We start from the raw sequence: 23,122 nt of genomic DNA, 5'->3' as shown, positions 1-23,122 counted from the left end.
TCAGTGGCGTTGCAGCCGGAGCAGGCGCTCTGACCTTCTTGGCTGCTGTGCATTGAAATGTACTTAAAATATTAGCACTTGCAATATTTTGTTCAACAGTCTCCAGGGTTTTTTTTGTAGCAGGAACTCCTTTGCATATTAGGCCACGCACCCCTGATGTAGTCAATCCTCCAAGAGCTTACAGTAGGCCCTGTGAGAAGAGCCCTGTAAGGAATTCTAGCAGGACCTCCTTTGCTTATTAGGCCACACACCCCTGATGTAGCCAATCCTCCTGGAGCTTCCAGTAGGCCCTGTGAGAAGAGCCCTGTAAGGAATTCTAGCAGGACCTCCTTTGCCTATTAGGCCACACACCCCTGATGTAGCCAGTCCTCCTGGAGCTTACAGCAGGCCCTGTGAGAAGAGCCCTGTAAGGAATTCTAGCAGGTCCTCCTTTGCCTATTAGGCCACACACCCCTGATGCAGCCAATCCTCCTGGAGCTTACAGCAGGCCCTGTGAGAAGAGCCCTGTAAGGAATTCTAGCAGGACCTCCTTTGCCTATTAGGCCACACACCCCTGATGTAGCCAATCCCCCTGGAGCTTCCAGTAGACCCTGTGAGAAGAGCCCTGTAAGGAATTCTAGCAGGACCTCCTTTGCCTATTAGGTCACACCCCCCTGACGAAGCCAGTCCTCCTGGAGCTTACAGCAGGCCCTGTGAGAAGAGCCCTGTAAGGAATTCTAGCAGGACCTCCTTTGCCTATTAGGCCACACACCCCTGATGTAGCCAATCCCCCTGGAGCTTCCAGTAGACCCTGTGAGAAGAGCCCTGTCAGGAATTCTAGCAGGACCTCCTTTGCCTATTAGGCCACACCCTCCTGATGTAGCCAATCCTCCTGGAGCTTACAGCAGGCCCTGTGAGAAGAGCTCTGTAAGGAATTCTAGCAGGAAACTCCTTTGCATATTAGGCCACGCACCCCTGATGTAGCCAATCCTCCAAGAGCTTACAGTAGGCCCTATACTAAGAGCCCTGTAAGCTCTTGGAGGATTGGCTACAACAGGGATGTGTGGCCTAATATGCAAAGGAGTTTCTGCTACAAAAAAGTCCTGACAGTCTCTGATAGCTGACATCTCTTGCTCTGAATTATTGCATCAAAATCTGGAGACAATGTCTGTGCTGAAGCAATCTTGAGTATGCTGTTCAGGTGTCATTCAGGTGTGTGTCTGCAAGTTGCAAACCTACTTTTGATTTATTGACATTCATTACGGAAATCTCATGGTGAGTGCTTTGAGCCTAAGACCCAGAGGAAAACATGAAATGGCTGAGCATTGTGAGCTTTTGTACATAATCTGCTTCGTGTACTGATCAGCCAATGGAGAAAACAGAGACTTTGCTCTGTAGCTCCTGTGCGATTGAGCAAACCTGGCAAAGCAAGCTGTGATACAGAAGGAAGCAAGAGAGAGAGAAGGAAGCAGATGACACTGAGGTGTTCATGGGCCTGATAGGAGCCCTCTGGGGGGGAGTGTGGCTGATCTGGTTCTCGGGCTGCATATCTGCCACCCCTGGTGTAGGGTTCCTGAGCGGGGAGCATTTCTTGGGACTGACAAAATACCCCCAGTGTTTTGGTATCACCAAACAATTTTGACTGTGCAGTTCAGCAAGGAACGAAGAAGAATGGCACGCCTCATCGTCTGCCACACAGAACTAGCCTTTGTTACGTTCTGAATTTATTCCTATTTCCTCCCACCTGGCTGCAAACTTCCCCATGTATTTCAGAGAGGAAGAGAAGATGCCAAGGGGGCTTTGTAATGTTAACTGCCTGTCATTCGGCCCACTAAATATTAAATAATTGCTGATTTATTGCGTTATTGGGAAATAGATTACTCACCGCCTCTTAGAATTCTGAAGCATGAGTGACCCTCGACTCCAACATGTTTATAACGGATGTAACTTGCTCTGTACAAATGCAGGAGGAAGGAAGACAGAAAGAAGGGGAGAAACAGGGTGAGCCTCAGTAGCGCCGAAGAGGTGTAAAACCTTGAACGTGGTGTACTGATAAAGTGCCAGATTAGGATCTGGGAGACCCAGGTTCGAATCCCCACTCTGCCCTAGAAGCTCGCTGGGCATCCTCAGGCCAATCCCACGCTCACCCACCTAACCTACCTTACAGAGTTGTTGTGAGGATAACACAGAGGAGAACGACATAAGCCAGTTTGAGTCCTCGTTGGAGGAAACGGTAGGATTAAAATAAAGCCACTAAATATATAAATCTTCACCACTGTTACGAAAATGGCACACTCCAGACTGTGCTGGTCACACAGTTTCTGTGGGCTCGTTTGCCGGGAGGACAGAATATAAATTTAATCAGGGCTTTTTTTGTCTCAGGAACCCCTTTGCATATTAGGCCACACACCCCTGATGTAGCCAATCCTCCTGGAGCTTACAGGGCTCTTAGTCCAGGGCCTACTGTAAGCTCCAGGAGGATTGGCTGCATCAGCGGGTGTGTGGCCTGATATGCAAAGGAGGTCCTGCTAGAATTCCTTACAGTGCTCTTCGTACAGGGCCCACTGTAAGCTCCAGGATTGGCTACATCAGGGGTGTGTGGCCTAATAGGCAAAGGAGGTCCTGCTAGAATGCCCTACAGGGCTCTTCATACAGGGCCTGCTGTAAGCTCCAGGAGGATTGGCTACAGCAGGGGGGTGTGGCCTAATAGGCAAAGGAGGTCCTGCTAGAATTCCTTGCAGGGCTCTTCTCACAGGGCCTGCTGGAAGCTCCAGGAGGATTGGCTACATCAGGGGTGTGTGGCCTAATAGGCAAAGGAGGTCCTGCTAGAATTCCTTACAGGACTCTTCTCACAGGGCCTGCTGTAAGCTCCAGGAGGATTGGCTACATCAGGGGTGTGTGGTCCAACATGCAAAGGAGATCCTGCTACAAAAAAAAAAAGCCCTGGATTTAATAAATATATAACTTAAGCATAATCTGAAATCGGGACAGGGCAGAGTGACCAGTTTCCTGGAGGCAAAAAACAGCATGTCGCTTTAATAGTCTTAATGGAGTGTTATTAACCCACTGATCTTATTTATTTCCATCCATGTTATGATAAGCTGCAGTTGCTCATATTGAACATATGCAGCTGCCTTATACTGAATCAGACCCTGGGTCCATCAAAGTCCGTGTTGTCAACTCAGACTGGCAGCAGCTCTCCAGAGTCTCAGGCTGAGGTTTTTCACACCTATTTGCCTGGACCCTTTTTAGTTGGAGATTACAGGGATTGAACCTGGGACCTTCTGCTTACCAAGCAGATGCTCTACCACTGAGCCACCGTGCCTCCCCAGATTACGTAGTAAGAAGGGTATTACATATACCCTTCTTAAAGGTACAGGAGGCATTTTTTTCTTTTGGCTTGCTGGTTTCCCAAGGTCAGGGCCAATACAAGTATCAACTTGTGAACCGGCTCTAAGTCTGCCAAACCACTTCTGCACATGATTCAGCGCCTCTCCCCAGTCATGACTTTGGACCAAAAATAGACATTTTTTGCATGCCCTCACCCTTTTCATTCAGACTTAAAGCAGATGGATTGGAGTAATCTAGCTTCTGCCTCAACAGGGGTGTGTAAGCGACAGAAGCAAAACATCTAAAAACCAGTGCCGGGTTGTGCTGGCAACTGGTTGACTACTGAAATGGGGATGCTAGACTAGTGAATCATAAGAAGGGTTCTTCTTATGTCTTTGGCCTCTCTGCCCTGTTGTTGGCTGTCCAGAGGAACTGGTTGGCCACTGTGTGAGACAGGATGCTGGACTAGATGGACCACTGGTCTGATCTAGCAGGGCTCTTCTGATGTTCTTATGAAGGCCTCGGCCTCTCTGCCCTGTTGTTGGCCTTCCAGGGGAACTGGTTGGCCGCTGTGCGAGACAGGATGCTGGACTAGACGGACCACTGGTCTGATCCAGCAGGGCTCTTCTGATGTTCTTAGGAAGGCCTTGGCCTCTCTGTCCTGTTGTTGGCTCTCCAGAGGAACTGGTTGGCTGCTGAGTGTGACATGATGCTGGACTAGATGGACCACTGGTCTGATCTAGCAGGGCTCTTCTGATGTTCTTATGATGGCCTCGGCCTCCCTGCCCTGTTGGCCTTCCAGGGAACTGGTTGACCGCTGTGTGAGACAGGATGCTGGACTAGATGGACCCTCACTGGTCTGATCCAGCAGGGCCCTTCTGATATTATTATGTACTAATGGAGAATTGAAGACATACAAGTCTTCTTTCTGAAGATGGTGGGCAGCTCTGGAGATGTACAGCACAATGGGATGGAGAAGTACAGAAGACAGACATATGGTTGGGGTAACAAAGGGATTGGAAAGAGCAGAGTTTGAAAGAAGATCTCAGGTTTGGGGGGTGTCCGGGCAGGCCTTCTTGAGGTTCCATGGCTGTTTGGAGGATATCAAAACAGCTTTGGTACAAGCACCCTGTGAGGTATGGTCAGGGTCAGTGGGTAAATAAGGGACCACTTTGAATTTACCCTGTACCTCAGTATAACCCAAAATTAACCTTGTCAGAAATAAGGAAGGCACTGATAGTGTTTTAACAGTTCAGATTTCTTAAGTACAAAAAGGCTAGGAAGGGAGGAAATAATATCAGATGAATGTCTGTAATAATCAGTTGGCAGGCAGAAAATCCAAGTAGTTATAAACTCAGGAATATTAGAGGATTGGCTGATGTTGACAGGCTGATATTAAATATAAAAAACAATCAATGTTTCCCTCACTTGTTGGGTAACGCTCTTATTTAGTTTAAGGCTATTAAAGTTGGTTCAGGTTTCTCAAATATATCTCCACACTCTGGCTGATCTTCTAATTGCTGCAGGGCTGTTGCATGAGGCGGGTCAACCACCAATGCTCCAGTTGCCAAGACCCGGTCAGCCAGAGAAACTCCCAGCTGCTGCCCTTCCTTCAGCTCCCACTGAGGCCTGGAAGAAGCCACCGTCCCCACCACTGGTCCTGCCTGAACTGCCCAACCCAGCAGGACCGGCTCGGTGACAAATCAGAGGAAAGGTGTCCGCAGCCGACAGAGATGACCAAGGGGGTGAGTACGTTGCTGAAGCTGCCTGTTAAGGCAGCCAAAACTAGCATCATCTCCGCAGGGAAAAAGAAACTCCCAAATGTCTTGGGGAAACCATGCAGCACGGCCTGGTACTGGCCAGGGGTGGGAGTCACCAGCTGCTTTGTGTTGTCTTTGGGCAGTTGCACGCTTTGACAGATGCTGCGGTTTACCAGGAGGCGGCAAACAGCTCCCTTCGCGCAGCGTACCTGCACAAGACGCAAGCCTGCACTGGTGCTTGGAATGCATAAAGCTGCCTTCTACTCAAGGGTGGAATTCTAGCAGGAGCTCCTTTGCCTATTACGCCACACACCCATGATGTAGCCAATCCTCCAAGAGCTTAGACGGCTCTTTTTTGTAAGCTCTTGGAGGACTGGCTACATCAGGGGTGTGTGGCCTAATAGGCAAAGGAGCTTCTGCTAGAATTCCACCCCTGCTTCTTCTGAATCGGACCCTTGCTCCATCCAAGTAAGTACTCAATGGGCACAGCCCTCCAGAGATTTACGTAGCGGTCTTTCAAATCACCCACTGCCAGAACTTTTAACTGGCGATGCCGGTGACTGAACCCAGGACCTTCCACATGCCAAGGTGCTCTACCGCTAAGCCGCAAGCCCTCTCCTTCCATTCACACATTAAGCTTTTGAGGTGGGAGGCGCATAAAGCATCAGAGGTATGCACTTGAAAAGGCAATATGTGAACCAGTCATAGTGCTGGGCTAGGTTGTGAGACCCGGTCTGATTTGGCCCCAAAATATACCTTTGGGTTGCTAACTTTGGGTTGGGAAATCCTAAGGGATTTGGGGAGGGAGGTGGAGCCTGGGAAGGAGAGAGCCTGGGAAGCCACAGAGGTTGCATTCAGAAGATGCCTTCTTCTCCAGCGAGCTGATCTCTGGTCCTTTGTCTATGTCTGACCTCCAGGGTCATCTAGTCCAACCCCCTGCACAATGCAGGAAATTCACAAATACCCCCTTCCCCCACCAGGGGTCACTGTAGAAAAATAGGTGGTGGAGCTCATCCAGGGATTGTTATGCAGCTGTACCTACTATTCAATGGACAAGGGAGGGAGGAGGAGGGGGAACCCTCAGAAAGGTTCAGGAGCTGTGCTCCTGTGAGCTCCTACTGAATCCGAGGCCTGCCCCCCCACCAGCCACATACATCCCCAGTGACCCCTACTCCACGCCCAGAGGATAACATAACAGCAAACCACACTACCTAAGAATGTAAAGGACTATTACAGCATTATGTTCATCCATTCAAACTTGGAGACGATGCAGGGATGAAGAGAGATTGTTCACATTGCCTGGTGGTTCCCCCCCCCCCTCCATTACAGAAATCTAAACTCGACTTAGAAAAAAATGCTAGTCCAGACAATGCCGTATACAGAGAGGCGAAACCCTTCCCACCAAGAGGCAGCCACTATTTTAATAGGTATTCAAGGCCAGAATGGGACCTTGGTAGGGTTGCCAATCTCCAGGTGGGTGAAAACTAGCAAAAATGCTTTGTGCGATGCCTTTCTGTTGGGGTTTAGCCATACTGCTAGCAGAGTAACGTGGAGAGAACCACGAATAACAGCCAGGCACACGGTTTAGCTTAAGAATAAAAGTAGTTTACTTTTCTAATGAGGAAAAGGTATGACTGGGATTACTAGAAAACAAAGAAGGATTCAATATCCTTTCTAGCTTCTAGGCTACATCTCGACTCTCTCGAGTCTTAACTTCGACTGCATGGAGATCTAAGGGCTTAACACAAAGGGCAATAAAACTGACCAAATGGTTTCCCTCAGACCACCGCCCAAATATATGGATTAGCCTATTAGGGCTCTCCCTCAATGGTCACTATGCATGTTGACACCTAGCCTTGGCGGGAAGTACGTGCAGACATTCTCATTGGCTCTACCTACTCACTGGCTAAACATCAGCATGCATATACAAACACTTAATTAACTCATGACAACAGGAAGTGAAATTGCATCAGAAACCCAACCATTTCAAACAATCATGTTATCCTCGTTCAATTCTTTTATGTAACGTTTGCCAACGTGCATCTAATTCATAACGTTTTAATCGAGATCACAGTCCGTAAGTCCACTTAAAGTGAAAATCAGCCCTGGGTACTTGAAATCAAAAACAGGTACAGTTCCTGCTTTTCTCATATATCTCCGGACACAGGTAGGACCGTGAAAACATTTGATGCATTCCTTAAGGCAGCAGTCTGCTCATCCAACCGGTGCCAGGAAGGGGCCAGGCATGGGTCAGGGATCCAATTGAAGGGGTTGGGGGAGATAAAGCAGTGGGGCAGGGCATTACTTGGTGTGGAGATATGGAAACGCTCGGTCCCCTTGGTGTCATGAGCCCTGACGAGGGGGAGCTGGAAGGGTTAACAGACCAGGAAGAGTTGCCTACCAGCTTCTCAGAATGTCCGGCAACTGGCCCATCAATCGCTCTCCCCACATTCCAGGCACCAGGCCAGCTGTTGACAATCGATCTCCTCCAAACACTCCCCCTCCCATCTCAAGAGGGTGGAGCCGGCTCCGGAAGACACTTTCAGAGCGAAGGCATGAGGCACGCTGGTGCTTCAGCTCTCTCAGCCCTGAGTTCTAGCAGACTCACGCCAGGGAGCAGGCTGATTTAGGCTCCCATATAACTCACACCCAGGACTTGGCAACCTCGTGGAAGCAACAAGTCAATCCTCTGGCTTGCATCCACGCTCCTTCCTGATTCCAGATCCTGACCTGCTTGAATTCCTTGGCACCCTGACGCTTTGGCTTTTGGACACTGACTTCGGATTCCGGTTTGCGATTTGGCTTTGGTGACTTGGCAACTGCTTGACTTCCTGGACTTGACCTTGGACTGGCTTTGGACTCCCGCCTGCCTGTGCCCTGAGAATGTCACACTTCCTGCCTTTGCACCATTCCGAGGTGCACCCTTCTCCGACACTGGTGTTGCGGAATACCAGGCCCATAAATGCCTGGAGACTTTGGGGGTGGAGAAGGACCTCAGCATGGTATACTACCATAGAGCAGGGGTGTCAAACATGCGGCCCGGGGGCCAAATCAGGCCCCCAGAGGGCTCCTATCAGGCCCCCGAGCAACTGACTGGTGTCTGCTTCCTTCTGCATTTCAGCTTGCTTTGCAAAGCTTGCTCAATCGCTACAGAGCAAAACCTCAATTTTCTCCATTGGTTGAGGCTCCTCCCCCTCCTGGTTCCCTGGGGATGGAGGGAAAGAGCCAGAGCTTCCCTTACCTGGATCCCACGGGAGAAATACAAAAAAAGCACCTTTAAGACCAACGAGTGCTAATGTTTTTAAGCATGTTTTAAGGGGGGTTTTTTTAAGTCTTTAGTCGTGTTTGTCTGTGTCCTTTAAAAAGTTTATATCTCTGCTACATAATCTTGAATAGCTACACACTTGGCCCGGCCCGAAATGGCCCAACCCGACAAGGTCTCATTTATGTCAGATCTGGCCCTCATAACAAATGAGTTCGGCCCCCCTGCCATAGAGTCTGCCCTCCAAGCAGCCAATTCTCTCCATCGGAACTTACCTTGCTCATTTGGAAGCCGATCATAATAGCAGAAGATCCCCGTCCACCTGGAGGTTGGCATCTGTAAGGTCCAGGGCCCACCCTGCTTGTCTTCCAAGATCTGATGGGATCAGGGCTATTTAGATCAGGGCAAACGAGAAGCAGAAGTGGTCTGCCTTTGCCTGCTTCAGCACAGCACTCTCAGATTTCTTTGGCAGCCTCCCCTCTAATTTCTGACCAGGGCCAAACCTACTTCACTTCTGAGATCTGATGAGATCACGATACCCGGGACATCCAAGTAAAGGCTAATTTTTTTTTAATGCTTTTAAAAATAAGATGATATTGGATTTATACCCCACCCTTCACTCGGGAGTCTCTGAGCGGCTTACAATCTCCTTTCCCTTCCCCTCCCCACAACAGACGCCCTGTGAGGTGGGTGGGGCTGAGAGAGCAGCTCTTTCAAGAATTGTGACTGACCCAAAGTCACCCAGCAGGTGCACATGGAGGAGTGGGAATTAAACCCAGTTCTCCCAGATGAGAGTCTGTGCACTTAACCACTACACCAAACTGGTTCTCTTTCCACTTTATCCCCGGCATCTCCAACTAAAAAGGGTCCAGGCAAGTAGATGTGAAAAACCTCAGCTTGAGACCCCAGACAGCCGCTGCCAGTCTGAGTGGACAAGACTGACTTTGATGGACTGAGAGTCTGATTCAGTATAAGGCAGCTTCATATGTTCATATACAGGGGAGGGACGGTGGCTCAGTGGTAGAGCATCTGCTGGGTAAGCAGAGGGTCCCAGGTTCAATCCCCGGCATCTCCAACTAAAAAAGAGTCCAGGCAAGTAGGTGTGGAAAACCTCAGCTTGAGACCCCAGAGAGCCTCTGCCAGTCTGAGTAGACAAGACTGACTTTGATGGACCGAGAGTCTGATTCAGTATAAGGCAGCTTCATATGTTCATATGTTCACTTTCCTAGAAAACAAAGGGTGGATAATAGGTGACCTTTTTAGGAGTTCTCTTCCTTCCCCCCCCCCCCCCCACTCATGTTCACTGAATGATGTACTCACAACACAAGCGGGAGAAGTTTCTGCTCAATGTTTTTAGACACCATAAATTAGAACAGTAAAAAAACAAACAGAGAGAGAGGAAGAAATCATCTCATGGACTGAGGACTGCTGGCCAGCTGCCTTCGCAAAGGATGGAGGTTGATCAGCTTCATGTAAGGCCTCGAAAGGATGTCAGCGATCTTCTCTTGCAAAAGCCTCTCGGCTTCCAGACCCGATTCGTATTCGCGGCGCTCCTCTTCCTTCTCGAAATCCCGGGCTTTCTTGTTGTGATCTATCTGGGCTTGGAGGTCCTCCCGATATTCCTTGGCTTGCTGCAGACGCCTGTCAGGGATGTCAGAAAAGGGAACCCGCGTCAGCCACGGCGACCGAAGGAGCTGGATTCTATGAGTGACGAACGGACCGAGGTCACAGTAGTTGCCCTTTTAAGACCAACCAAGTTTTATTCAGAACGTAAGCTTTTGTATGAATGCACACGAAAGCTTACATTCTGAATAAAACTTTGTTGGTCTTAAAGGTGCCACTTGACTCCTACTCTGTTCTACTGCTTCAGACCAACACAGCTGCCCACCTGGATCTATCTAAACTAATTTGTTATGAGGGCTGGATGTGACATAAATGAGACCTTGTTAGGCCGGGCCATGCTGGGCTGGGTCATTTGTGTACCTATTTAAGATTAGGTAGCAGAGATATAAATTCGATAAAGGATATAGACAAACACAAGTATTAATTTTTTTAAAACTTACAACATGCTTAAAACGTTAGCACTCCTTGGGTTTCAAGATGCTTTCTTTGTATTTCTCCCATGGGATCCAGGGCAAAGGAAGTTCTGGCTCTTTCCTTCCTTCCCCAGGACACTGGGGGGGGGAGCCTCAGCCAATAGAAGGAAGAGAGGTTTGGCTCAGTAGCTCTGCTGTGCAAATGAGAGAGCCTGACAAAACAAGCTATTCCTCCTCCGCCAATGGAGAAAATAAAGATTTCTCTCTGTAGTTCCTGTGCAATTGAGCAAGCCTTGCAAAGCAAGCTGTTCTGCAGAAGGAAGCAAGATACAGGGGGAAGGAAGTAGATGACAGCCAGTTGCTCAAGGGCCTGATAGGAGCCCTTCAGGGACCTGATTCGGCCCCCGAACTGCATGTTTAACACCCCTGATCTAGATGGAGGTCACAGAACTGGTCCACCTCTGTGTCGCCTCCCGGGCTTCAGAAGGAGAGCGAGAGGGGGCAAAGGCTGAAGCAAGAAGGGGCTCATCAGCAGAAATCCACCCCCCAGCCTTGCATGTTTGCAGAAGACCTCATGTGACGGGAAGGGGATCATTTCCGTTGACTTATACTTGACTTGCAGCCCCCTCCCCAGTTGCATCTTTCTCTGTTCCTGAAGGTTCTCCAGCTCACAGCAGCAATTTTTTGGGGGGGTGGGGGCACAAGTTGCTATAGGGACAGCCATAAACTCCTTCCACGCACGTTCCATAGAATCCAGCTCATACGGCTGTTTGAAGCATTCCCGCAAACACCATTTTGGTAATCCGCACCGCATCCTGGTGACGCAGACCATGAGTTTTTAAAATCCATTTCATACGGGGCCTTCAGGCTGAGCTAAAACGACTACACCCGGGCTAACGTATTCCGGTCACGTCACGAGAAGACCAGACTCACCGGAGAAGACAATCAGGCTGGGCGAAGCAGAAGGCAGCAGGAAGAGGAAAAGCCAACCTGAAATGGATCGACTCCATCAAGGAAGCCGCAAAGGCCCTCACTTTGCAAGACCTGAGCCCATCACAGGACGTCTGGAGGTCATTCATTCATAGGGGCACGGTACGTTGGAAGCGACCTGACAGCCATGAAGCTGCCTTTGCACATGAAGCAGGCCCTTGGTCCATCCGAGTGAGTACTGTCGGCTCAGAATGGTGGTGGCTCTTAGGCAGGGGTCTTTCCCGTCACTGTGGCTCGCCAGCAGAGCAACTGCTTGGAAGGTCCCAAGTTCAGTCCCCAGCAACTCCGTTAAACGGATCAGGTGGGAGGTGTTGGGAAAGACCTCAGCCTGTGACGCCGGAGAGCTGCTCCCAGTCTGAGTAGACAGTACTGACTGTGATGGACCGAGGGTTTCTGATTCAGTACAAGGCAGCTTAATGTGTTTGTGGGTGTACTGCCTGGTCCTCTGCCATTGAGCCACAGCCCCTCCCCTACACTGGGTTGGATCTTGTGGATCAATTCAGTTAACAGCAGCACTTTCTCCCAGGTCCATACAGGATGTTTTCCACATTTTATGAACATATATGTGTGTGTATTATATGAATGAACAGGGCTTTCGTTGTAGAAAAAGCCCAGCAGGACCTCATTTGCATATCAGGCCACACCCCCTGGCACCAAGCCAGCTGGAACTGTGTTCCTGTGCGTTCTTGCTCAAAAAATGCCCTGTATATGAACATATGAAGCTGCCTTCTACTGAATCAGACCTTTGGTCCATCAAAGTCAGTATTGTCTACTCAGACTGGCAGCGGCTCTCCAGGGTCTCAACTTCTCAAGCAGAGGTCTTTCACGCCTACTTGCCTGGACCCTTTTTAGTTGGAGATGCCGGGCATTGAACCTGGGACCTTCTGCTTACCAAGCAGATGCTCTACCACTGAGCCACCTTCCTCTTCCTTCCTCCTTCTTCTAACATATGAAGCTGCCTTCTATTGAATCAGACCTTTGGTCCATCAAAGTCAGTATTGTCTTTAGGGTCTGTAGTATCTTTCGGGCTCAAGTGCCGTGTTCTACTGGAGAAAGTTTTTCTTCCAGACATTTCGTTCTCAGCTGCGGAGAACATCCTCAGTGGCGTTGCAGCCGGAGCAGGCGCTCTGACCTTCTTGGCTGCTGTGCATTGAGTGGGGCCAGGGCTGCTGGAGAGCTGCTATTTCTAGGCTGGAGGGGGTGTGGTGAAAGGGCAATTGGTTTGTGGATGTGCCCATTGTTTGGAGGGGCTTCCTGGAAGGGTAGTGATAAGTAAGGGTAGTAATAAGGAAACAGCCAGTTTCCTTATCACTACCCTTCCAGGAAGCCCCTCCAAACAATGGGCACATCCACAAACCTATTGCCCTTTCACCACACCCCCTCCAGCCTAGAAATAGAAGCTCTCCAGCAGCCCTGGCCCCACTCAATGCGCAGCAGCCAAGAAGGTCAGAGCGCCTGCCCCGGCTGCAACGCCACTGAGGATGTTCTCCGCAGCTGAGAACGAAACGTCTGGAAGAAAAACTTTCTCCAGTAAAACACGGCACTTGAGCCCGAAAGATTCTACAAACCCTAATGATGTTACCAGCCGTGAAAACCTAAAATCTTCAGTATTGTCTACTCAGACTGGCAGCGGCTCTCTAGGATCTCAAGCTGAGGTTTTTCATGCCTATTTGCCTGAGCCCTTTTCAGATGGAGATGCCGGGGATTGAACCTGGGACCTTCTGCTTACCAAGCAGATGCTCTATCACTGAGCCACCATCCCTCCTGTTCTGTCTGAGCACCAAAAAACGTCCTCCTGGGGAGGAGAAGCATAGCCCTGAGTGGAACTGACCCACACACGGTCCAAACCAGTTATCTACAAACATCTACCTTTGCCTACCACTTTAAGGTGCAAAGCTTGCTAGGAGAAATGTTTCAAAGGGATGTTATCATTAAAAGCTCGGGGGAGTACCTTTCAGAAGTGACTCATTTTTTAGAGGAAGAAAACCAGCCCGGAAAGCAGAGAGGAAGAATTGCACTAGTGTTCCCGAGCTGGTACAAAAGCACTTTGTAAAATCAGAGGGCTTTCAGGAGACGGCGTTGTCATTTTCAATGCCAGAGAAGTCTGGCCAGCCATAATGGTAGGTCAAACGTGGGTGACAGCATTATTAAGTGGTTGGCCCAAAGAGGGCAAGAGCAATTTGGCAGATGTGTGGCCTCTCTGTCCAAGATCAGGAACGCAAATGCACCCTTTGGAAGTCTGTCTTCCCACCCTCCCTCCCCTGTAGCACGAAAGTGCACAGAAAGAGCATGGAATAAAAGTGGGCAATTCTCACAAACAAGTAGCGAATGAAACAGAGTCCTGGGAGTAGCGCTTTGACATGCAGACCAGAAGGTCCCAGGTTCGATGCCCGGCAACTCCACTTAAGAGGACCAGAAGAAGACTGCAGATTTATACCCCGCCATTCTCTCTGAATCAGATTTTTAGAGTGGTTTACAATCTCCTTTATCTCCTTTCCCCACAACAGACACCTTTCAAGGACAACCTCTGCCAGAGCCGTGGCTAACGATTCCAGCAGGTGCAAGTGGAGGAGTGGGGAATCAAACCCCGTCCTCCCAGATTAGAGTCCGCGCACTTAACCACTACGCCAAACTGGATCTCTATGAGGCAGGCAGGTAGATGATATGAAAGCCTGCCTCTGACTCTGGAGAGCTGCTGCCAGTTTGAGTAGACAGTACTGACCTTGCTGGACCGAGGGTCCGATTGTAAAGAAAATACGGCTGTGCTTAGGCTGGACGGTTCTCTCTGTTTCTCCGTGACATTCATATTGTCCTGCCTTTCCTCCATTTGTGCCCCGTTTGTTGTTTCCTTGTTGGTCTCCCATCTGGGTGCCAGGCAGCCCAGTCTGGCTTTAGCATGGGTGCTTCAGACTATCACGTGACCTTGGAGGAGAGCCAGTATGGTGCAGCGGTCAGAGCATCCAGTTAGGATCTGGGAGACCCAGGTTTCAATCTCCTCTCTGCCACGGAAACCTCCCGGATGTCCTCGGACTAGTCGTACGCACTCGGCCCAACCTGCCTCACAGGGCCCTGACTTTATGCCCCGACTTTCTCCCCGATAGACACCCGAAGCACCTTGTCATTTCCCCCACTTCCATTTTAGCTCACAACAACCCTGAGAGGTAGGTCTGGCTGAGTGTGTGATTGTGTGCCAGGCTCGGGGTTATTACCCAGCAAGCTTCCATGGTAGAGCAGGCCCTTGAAGCTGGGTCTCCCTGATTTTCCTCTGACCCTCTGACCAATACACTGCACTAACCTCTGAATCAGGGCTGACCAAACTGTGGCTCTTTCACACATATGGTGTGGCTCTCAATTGCCCCATCATCCAGCTTGGAGAAGGCATTTCTCTCTTTAAATCACTTCTCCAAGTCAAGGCAGCCGGCGACTTGGAGAATACATTTAAAGTTAAAGTTGCTTTCTTCCCACCTATCCTCCCGCCCCCATCTATTTCCAGTTTGGAAAGCCAGTTTGGTGTAGTGGTGAAGTGTGCAGACTCTTATCTGGGAGAACCGGGTTTGATTCCCCACTCCTTCCCTTGCAGCTGCTGGAATGGCCTTGAGTCAGCCATAGCTCTCTCGTAGGAGTTGTCCTTGAAAGGGCAGCTGCTGTGAGAGCCCCCTCCAGCCCCACCCACCTCACAGGGTGTCTGTTGTGGGGGAGGAAGGGAAAGGAGATTGTGAGCTGCTCTGAGACTCTTTGAAGTGGAGGGCGGGATATGAATCCAATATCTTCTTCTACCTCACAGGGTGTCTGTTGTGGGGGAGGAAGGGAAAGGAGATTGTGAGCCACTCTGAGACTCTTTGAAGTGGAGGGCGGGATATAAATCCAATATCTTCATCTACCTCACAGGGTGTCTGTTGTGGGAGAGGAAGGGAAAGAAGATTGTGAGTTGCTCTGAGACTCTTTGAAGTGGAGGGCGGGATATGAATCCAATATCTTCATCTACCTCACAGGGTGTCTGTTGTGGGGGAGGAAGGTAAAGGAGATTGTGAGCCGCTCTGAGAGTCTTCGGAGTGGAGGGCGGGATATAAATCCAATATCTTCATCTACCTCACAGGGTGTCTGTTGTGGGAGAGGAAGGGAAAGGAGATTGTGAGTTGCTCTGAGACTCTTTGAAGTGGAGGGCGGGATATAAATCCAATATCTTCATCTACCTCACAGGGTGTCTGTTGTGGGAGAGGAAGGGAAAGGAGATTGTGAGTTGCTCTGAGACTCTTTGAAGTGGAGGGCGGGATATGAATCCAATATCTTCATCTACCTCACAGGGTGTCTGTTGTGGGGGAGGAAGGTAAAGGAGATTGTGAGCCGCTCTGAGAGTCTTCGGAGTGGAGGGCAGGATATAAATCCAATATCTTCATCTACCTCACAGGGTGTCTGTTGTGGGAGAGGAAGGGAAAGGACATTGTGAGCCGCTCTGAGACTCTTCGGAGTGGAGGGCGGGATATAAATCCAATATTTTCATCTACCTCACAGGGTGTCTGTTGTGGGAGAGGAAGGTAAAGGAGATTTTGAGCCGCTCTGAGACTCTTCGGAGTGGAGGGCGGGATATAAATCCAATATCTTCATCTGCCTCACAGGGTGTCTGTTGTGGGGGAGGAAGGGAAAGGAGATTGTGAGCCGCTCTGAGACTCTTCGGAGTGGAGGGCGGGATATCAATCCAATATCTTCATCTACCTCACAGGGTGTCTGTTGTGGGGAGGAAGGGAAAGGAGATTGTGAGCCGCTCTGAGGCTCTTCGGAGTGGAGGGTGGGATATAAATCCAATATCTTCTTCTACCTCAAAGGGTGTCTGTTGTGGGGGAGGAAGGTAAAGGAGATTCTGAGCCGCTCTGAGACTCTTCGGAGTGGAGGGCGGGATATAAATCCAATATTTTCATCTGCCTCACAGGGTGTCTGTTGTGGGGGAGGAAGGGAAAGGACATTGTGAGCCGCTCTGAGACTCTTCGGAGTGTAGGGCGGGATAGAAATCCAATATCTTCATCTACCTCACAGGGTGTCTGTTGTGGGGGAGGAAGGGAAAGGACATTGTGAGCCGCTCTGAGACTCTTCGGAGTGGAGGGCGGGATATAAATCCAATATCATCTTCTTCTTCCTTCCTTCCCTCAAACATCCGATGTTCATGTCTTGCGGGTCTCAAACGTCTGACGTTTATTTTATGTGGCTCTTACATTATGCAAGTTTGGCCACCCTTGCTGAAGGGAATCTGGCCACTCCAGTTCTGGGCAGGGGAAAGGCAGCAGCGGAGGAGGTGGTGGGGGAGCCAGTATTGGTGGAAGAAGAAGCAGAAGCTGCCCTGCCCCCAGTTGCCACCTGGGGGCTACTGCCTCTCCTTTTCATAGATCAGCACAACTCTTCTTCCAGCACATCAAGATAACTGGGGGGTGGGGGGGACAGTGTCATCAAGTTGTCCCGGCTGAAGCATTTTCAAGGCAAGAGATGTTCAGAGGTGGTTTGCCTTTGCTTGCCTCCGTTCCTTGGAGGTCTCCCATCCAAAGACTAGGCAGGGCCGACCCCGCTTAGCTTCAGAGGGTCTGAGGAGATTGGGCTGGCCTGGGCCCATCCAGATCAGGGCCGAGGTAAATTACCTTGCGTATTTCTCCGCTTCTAGCCGGTTATATTCTTGAATGGCGGCATTTAACAGCTCCTTGTCTCTAAGAAGGGCCTCCTGCTCCTGGGCGTTTCTCTGCACTGGGAGAGACAGAGAGGGAAAAGCGGAATCAGGAGACTCGCTACTGACTAATGCAGAAAGAGGGCTGACTTCACATCAACGCAGCCTGCTGTAAGAAGTGACATCGTTATTCCTGCAGTTGTTTTAGACCCAAGCAGCCCCATAGCTGGGGCCATGAGGGGAGGGGGGCTGCAGGGAGAGGGGGCCATTTAAACAATTCAGGAGGCTGCTGACTGCTCCCGCCACCCATCCGGTGCTATTTGGACCCCACCGATCAGCTGATTTGTGGGCCCTTTAAATGGCACGGGAGGGGCAGCGGCTGCTCCTGGGTGCCCCTCCCACCCAATTTAAATTGCACAGAAGAGAGGGGCAGCCTGGGGGTGAGCCCCCCCCCCAAAAAAAAAACTGTCAGGGAGCCAAGCCCTGTGGGCCCCTGGTTAGCTATGGGCCTGGACCCAAGGGATCTTCGGTGCAGTAGTTCATTCATTTTACCCTTCTGGGGATACATTAAGAGCTGTCCCGATGAGAGAAGAAAGACAATCCTAGCTCGGAGTCCATTATGTAGACATCCCTCCCCAGATGGGCCATACCAAAAGGAAGACAAGGCTATCCCAAAAACGGTTTGTCCCACGTTCCTGTAATTTCAAAGAAACTTACAACCCATTGGAATTAGGATGCAAAAAATAACTGGGCACCTGCCGTTTGCCCAGTGGAGCATTTGAAGGTGCAACCCCAACGCAGACTGCCTGCTAAGCATTGGAAGGGTGAGGAAGGGACAGAGGGAAGACTACCAGTTTGTCAGGGCAACTTTCCCATGCAAGTTGGGCTAACCATATGCAGCAGAAGTCATCAGCGGCTGTTAGCCACAAGGTACTGATGGAGCACTCTGTCTGGGGCAGGGATACTCTATATTTTTGATGCTTTGTGGGGGGTGCAATAGCAGGAGGGCTTCTGGAGTTCTGGCCCCACTGGGGGACCTCCTGCTGGCACCTGGGTTTCAGCCACTGTGTGACATGGACTGTTGGACTGGATGGGCCATTGGCCTGATCCAACATGGCTTCTCTTATATTTTTAAGAGCAGGGGTCCAGCAGTAGCTATTAGCCACAAGGTATAGTTGACAGACTGTTATCCCCCAAGCACCAAGAATACAGAGCATCCATGTCCCAGACAGAGAGTTCCATCCACACCTTGTGGCTAACAGCCAATCATGGATCTCTGCTATGTATATATATCCAACCCTCCTCTTGAATCTGTCTATTCCTGTGGTCACCACCACTTCCTGCAGCTGTGAATTTCACATGTGAATTACTCTTTGGCTGAAGAAGCACTTCCTTTTATCTGTTCTAAGCTTACTGCTTAATTTCATTGGGCGCCCACACAAGTTTTTGCAAACAGATATCACAAGTGTTGTGAAAAAGGGAGAAAAGTACGTCTTCCTCTGCCTCCTCTGTCTCATGCATAATTTTGTAAACCTCTGTCGTGTCGCCCCCTCAGTCATCGTTTCTCCAAGCTAAAGAGCCCTAACCTCCTTAACTTCTCTTCATAGGGAAGGTGTTCCATCCCCATAAGAATACAAGAGAAGCCGCTTTAGCTTTTCTATACTTTTACCATTCAAAAGCCACTTAGAGCCCTGTGTTCCAGGAGAAGTAGGGTTGCCAATCCCCAGATGACACCAGGGGATCCCCTGGTTTGGAGGCCCTCCCCCCACTTCAGGGTCATCAATAAGCGGGGGGAGGGAGGGAAATGTCTGCTGGGCACTCCATTATTCCCTATGAAGATCGATTCACATAGGGTGTAATGGAGAACTGATCTGCAGGTATCTGGGGCTTGGGGGGGCAGTTTTTTGAGGTAGAGGCACCAAACTTTCAGCACTGTATCCAATGCCTCCCCTCAAAACACCCCCCAAGTTTCAAAAGGATTGGACCAGGGGGTCCAGTTCTATGAGCCCCCAAAGAAGGTGCCCCTATCCTTCATTATTTCCAGTGGAGGGAAGGCATTTAAAAGGTGTGTGTTCCCTTTAAATGAGACGGCCGGAAATCCCTTTGGAGTTCAATGGTGCTTGTCACAACCTTGCTCCTGGCTCCACCCACAATGTCTCCTGGCTCCACCCCCAAAAGTCCCCAGGTATTTCTTGAATTGGACTTGGCAACCCTAAGGAGAAGAGTAGCCTGGAAATTCGCCAAACGCATAAAAGGAGCATCCTTACGTTTCTCCTGGACCTGAAGCTGCCTTGTATCCAGCACCTCCTTCATCAGGCGCTCGCGGGCCTCCTTCCCTCGCTTCTCCAGCTCGGCCCTCCTGGCCCACATCCTGGCCATCTCCTCCTCCCGCACCTTGTCCATTTCTTTTTCCAGGCGTTTCTCCTCCTCCAGCTGCTCTGCCAGGTATGCCCGGTACATCTGCTGCTCTTTCAAGAGCTCCTTCTGCAAAGGGCAGACAATGCAAAAAGGTGAGGGGGAAGGAGGTGAGTGTGGGGGGGTGTTGGGACACCTGAACTAAAACAACAATTGATGGCAGAATCTCATTCAAAGGAAGTGTTGATAGCTTGGCTGTTGCTAAGGGGACTCTGCCAGTGTTCCCTTTAAGCCAGGGGTGTCGAACTCATTTGTTACGAGGGCCAGATCTGACATAAATGAGACCTTGTTGAGCCGGGCCATGTGTGTACCTATATACCTGAGCATAAGACGCACCTAGTTTTTAGAGCCGTTTGTGTGAATTTAGAGGCATTTGTGTGAATTTTTTGCAGTATTCGCTCCTTAAGACACACACACTTTTCCCTCCACTTTTTTGGGGGGGGGAAAGTGAGTCTTATGGTGCAAAAAATACTGTAAGTTTAGGTAGCAGAGACAGACAAACACGACTAAAGACATACTTAAAACATTAGCACTTGTTGGTCTTAAAGATGCTTCCTTTGTATTTCTCCCATGGGATCCAGGGAACTGGGCAAAGGAAGGAGGGTGAGGAGCCTCAACCAATGGAGAAAATCGAAGTTTTGCTCTTTAGCTCTGTAGCTCTTGTGCGACTGAGCAGGCCTTGCAAAGCAAGCTGACATGCAGAAGGAAGCAAGAGAGAGGGAGAAGGAAACAGACAAGAGCCTGTTGCTCGGGGGCCTGATTTGGCCCCTGGGCCGTATGCTTGACACCCCTGCTCTAAGCTGAGTTAGTGTGAGCTACCTCACAGTTTTTTCGCCTCCAGCTGACACATTTTTCTTAGTTCAGGAAAAATGGCCTGGAGCGAACTAATTCATGCAGCAGCTCACAACTTTAATGCCAACAGCTCACAAAGTAGAATTTTTGCTCAGAGGGAGTCTTTGTCTCTGAAGTTCTGGTTTAACATTTCAGCTGCCCAAAGCGTCCCACAGCAATTCTCCTCCTGCACAGGAAGGGGCTACTCTTCCTAAAATAAAAGGAGCAAAGACTTTTGGATACAAATACATATTAAAGTGAAGACGATCCTAAAGACTAGGATGCAGCTGAAACAGGAGTCTTTTTTGTTAGGCTTAACAGACAACCAGTCGGGGGGGAAAAGTCACAGCATTTTGTTTTTGCATATGACTGTAACAGCTAGAATGATCTACGCAGAGAAATGGAAGCATCCAACAGCATGTGCAGTGGAAGAACAGCTGGAGAAGCTGTTGGACTTTGCAGCTTTGGCTAAGCTTACAGCATTGGTTAGGGGAAAAGGCTATTTCTTCATGCACTAGGGACTGAAAACTCCTCCTTGATATTTCGCATGAAAAATCTAAATGATTTGACGATTTGTGGCTTTACTGAATAAGAAACTCATTTAAGGGGAAGCCTTAAATGAGCCCCTTCAATAAAGGCTTCTGCATTTGTATAAGCAAGGAAAATTTCATCATCAAACTTATATTTCTTGTAAAAAAACCCCAAGCCTTTTACGTCCCTTCTCCCTTTTCTTTATGCTCGCTCTCGTCCTTGATGTTGATGTTTGTGTATGGCTTTACGTCCCCCCATCCCACCCACCCATATCTCATCTAGTTTTATTTCTCTAATAAAATTAAGAGTCATAACCAAAACGAAAAGGAGCCCGGCTCACTGGCAAACCGTCTGCTTTGTATTCAGAAGCTTTGGGGTTCGGTCCCTGGAACTGGGTAATCAGAGGTTCTCTGGTGCTGGGCCCTGACCTGGATAGCCCGGGCAAGCCCGATCTTGGAAGCTAAGCAGGAAAAGTACTTGGATGGGTGACCTCCTTGGAATACCAGCAGTCTGGAAGGCAGGGGCAGGCTTTACTGAGAGCCAGTTTGGTGTAGTGGTTAAGCGCGTGGACTCTTATCTGAGAGACCCGGTTTCGGTTCCCCACTCCTCCACTTGCAGCTGCTGGAATGGCCTTGGGTCAGCCATAGCTCTCGCTGGAGTTGTCCTTGAAAGGGCAGCTGCTGTGAAAGCTCTCTCAGCCCCACCTACCTCACAGGGTGTCTGTTGAGGAGGGGTGGGGGGGAAGATAGAGGAGACCGCTCTGAGACGCTGAGATTCAGAGTATAGGGCGGGATATAAATCCAATATCATCTTCTTTATTCAGTCATCTCTCTGAATATCTTCCGGGCCCCCAGTAGGGGTCAGTCACCTGAGGTCACCAGACACATACATTTAAAAAAATGCAAACAAACAAACCAAAAGAGTTTCTCTGGTGCCCTTTTGCCTGATGCTCTGCAGAACTTCTGCCAGTTCAAAACCAACCCAACTGAACGCAACAAACCAGGGCTGCCTTCCCCCCCATGTGGGGCAAGGGATTCCCAACCCCAAATCCCCCTTCAAAATTTAAATTAATTAAAAACTTGGAACGTTAACTGGTGCCAGTGTCCCCTCTGAGCTGAGCTAGGGTGAGCCGGCTCACAGGTTTTTAGCGTCCAGCTCACACATTTTTGTCTTAGCTCAGGAAGGAGGATCCCCAGAGCACATTAACTGATGCAGCAGCTCACAGCTTCAATGCCAGTGGCTCTCAAAGTAGAATTTTTGCTCACAAGTCTCTGCAGCTTAGAGGGAACATTGACTGGTGTCCCCCCACACAAGGATGTTATGTGGCACCCATACCCAGAAGGTACAGCACTAGCTCTAGGAACCGCCAGCAAAGTCTCAGAGGCACGGTTATATGGATGTGTAAAAGAAAAAGAAGAAGACGACATTGGATTTATATCCTGCCCTCCACTCCGAAGAGTCTCAGAGCGGCTCACAATCTCCTTTACCTTCCACCCCCACAACAGACACCCTGTGAGGTAGATGAAGATATTGGATTTATATCCCGCCCTCCACTCCGAAGAGTCTCAGAGCGGCTCACAATCTCCTTTCCCTTCCTCCCCCACAACAGACACCCTGTGAGGTAGATGAAGATATTGGATTTATATCCCGCCCTCCACTCTGAAGAGTCTCAGAGCGGCTCACAATCTCCTTTCCCTTCCTCCCCCACAACAGACACCCTGTGAGGTAGATGAAGATATTGGATTTATATCCCGCCCTCCACTCCGAAGGGTCTCAGAGTGGCTCACAATCTTCTTTACCTTCCTCCCCCACAACAGACACCCTGTGAGGTAGATGAAGATATTGGATTTATATCCCGCCCTCCACTCCGAAGAGTCTCAGAGCGGCTCACAATCTCCTTTACCTTCCTCCCCCACAACAGACACCCTGTGAGGTAGATGAAGATATTGGATTTATATCCCGCCCTCCACTCCGAAGAGTCTCAGAGCGGCTCACAATCTCCTTTACCTTCCTCCCCCACAACAGACACCCTGTGAGGTAGATGAAGATATTGGATTTATATCCCGCCCTCCACTCCAAAGAGTCTCAGAGCGGCTCACAATCTCCTTCCCCTTCCTCCCCCACAACAGACACCCTGTGAGGTGGGTGGGGCTGAGAGGGCTCTCACAGCAGCTGCCCTTCCAAGGACAACCTCTGCCAGAGCTATGGCTGACCCAAGACCATCCCAGCAGGTGCAAGTGGAGGAGCGGGGAATCAAACCCAGTTCTCCCAGATAAGAGTCCGCACACTTAACCACTACACCAAACTGGCTCTGGGAAGTCTTTCTGTTGAACCAAGCTAT

The 23,122-nt window shown here is 49.8% G+C and overlaps 1 protein-coding gene across 1 annotated transcript in view; it reads right to left on the bottom strand.

The window, feature by feature from the left end:
* Positions 1-9,663: 9,663 nt before the first annotated feature.
* The window catches only part of CFAP53 (cilia and flagella associated protein 53), a 30,963-nt gene continuing 17,504 nt past the window's right edge, over positions 9,664-23,122 (bottom strand). Inside the window, exons 6-8 of the mRNA XM_060236458.1 lie at positions 19,272-19,488; positions 16,982-17,084; positions 9,664-9,972 (exon numbers count right to left, since the gene is read on the bottom strand). Of these exons, the coding sequence (XP_060092441.1) occupies positions 9,738-9,972; positions 16,982-17,084; positions 19,272-19,488 (555 nt within the window). The 3' untranslated portion in view covers positions 9,664-9,737. The remainder of the gene's footprint in view (positions 9,973-16,981; positions 17,085-19,271; positions 19,489-23,122) is intronic.

This window comes from Heteronotia binoei, chromosome 4, assembly GCF_032191835.1.
Source record: "Heteronotia binoei isolate CCM8104 ecotype False Entrance Well chromosome 4, APGP_CSIRO_Hbin_v1, whole genome shotgun sequence".
Lineage (NCBI taxonomy): Eukaryota > Metazoa > Chordata > Lepidosauria > Squamata > Gekkonidae > Heteronotia > Heteronotia binoei.
This window is presented reverse-complemented; position numbering and strand designations above follow the sequence as displayed.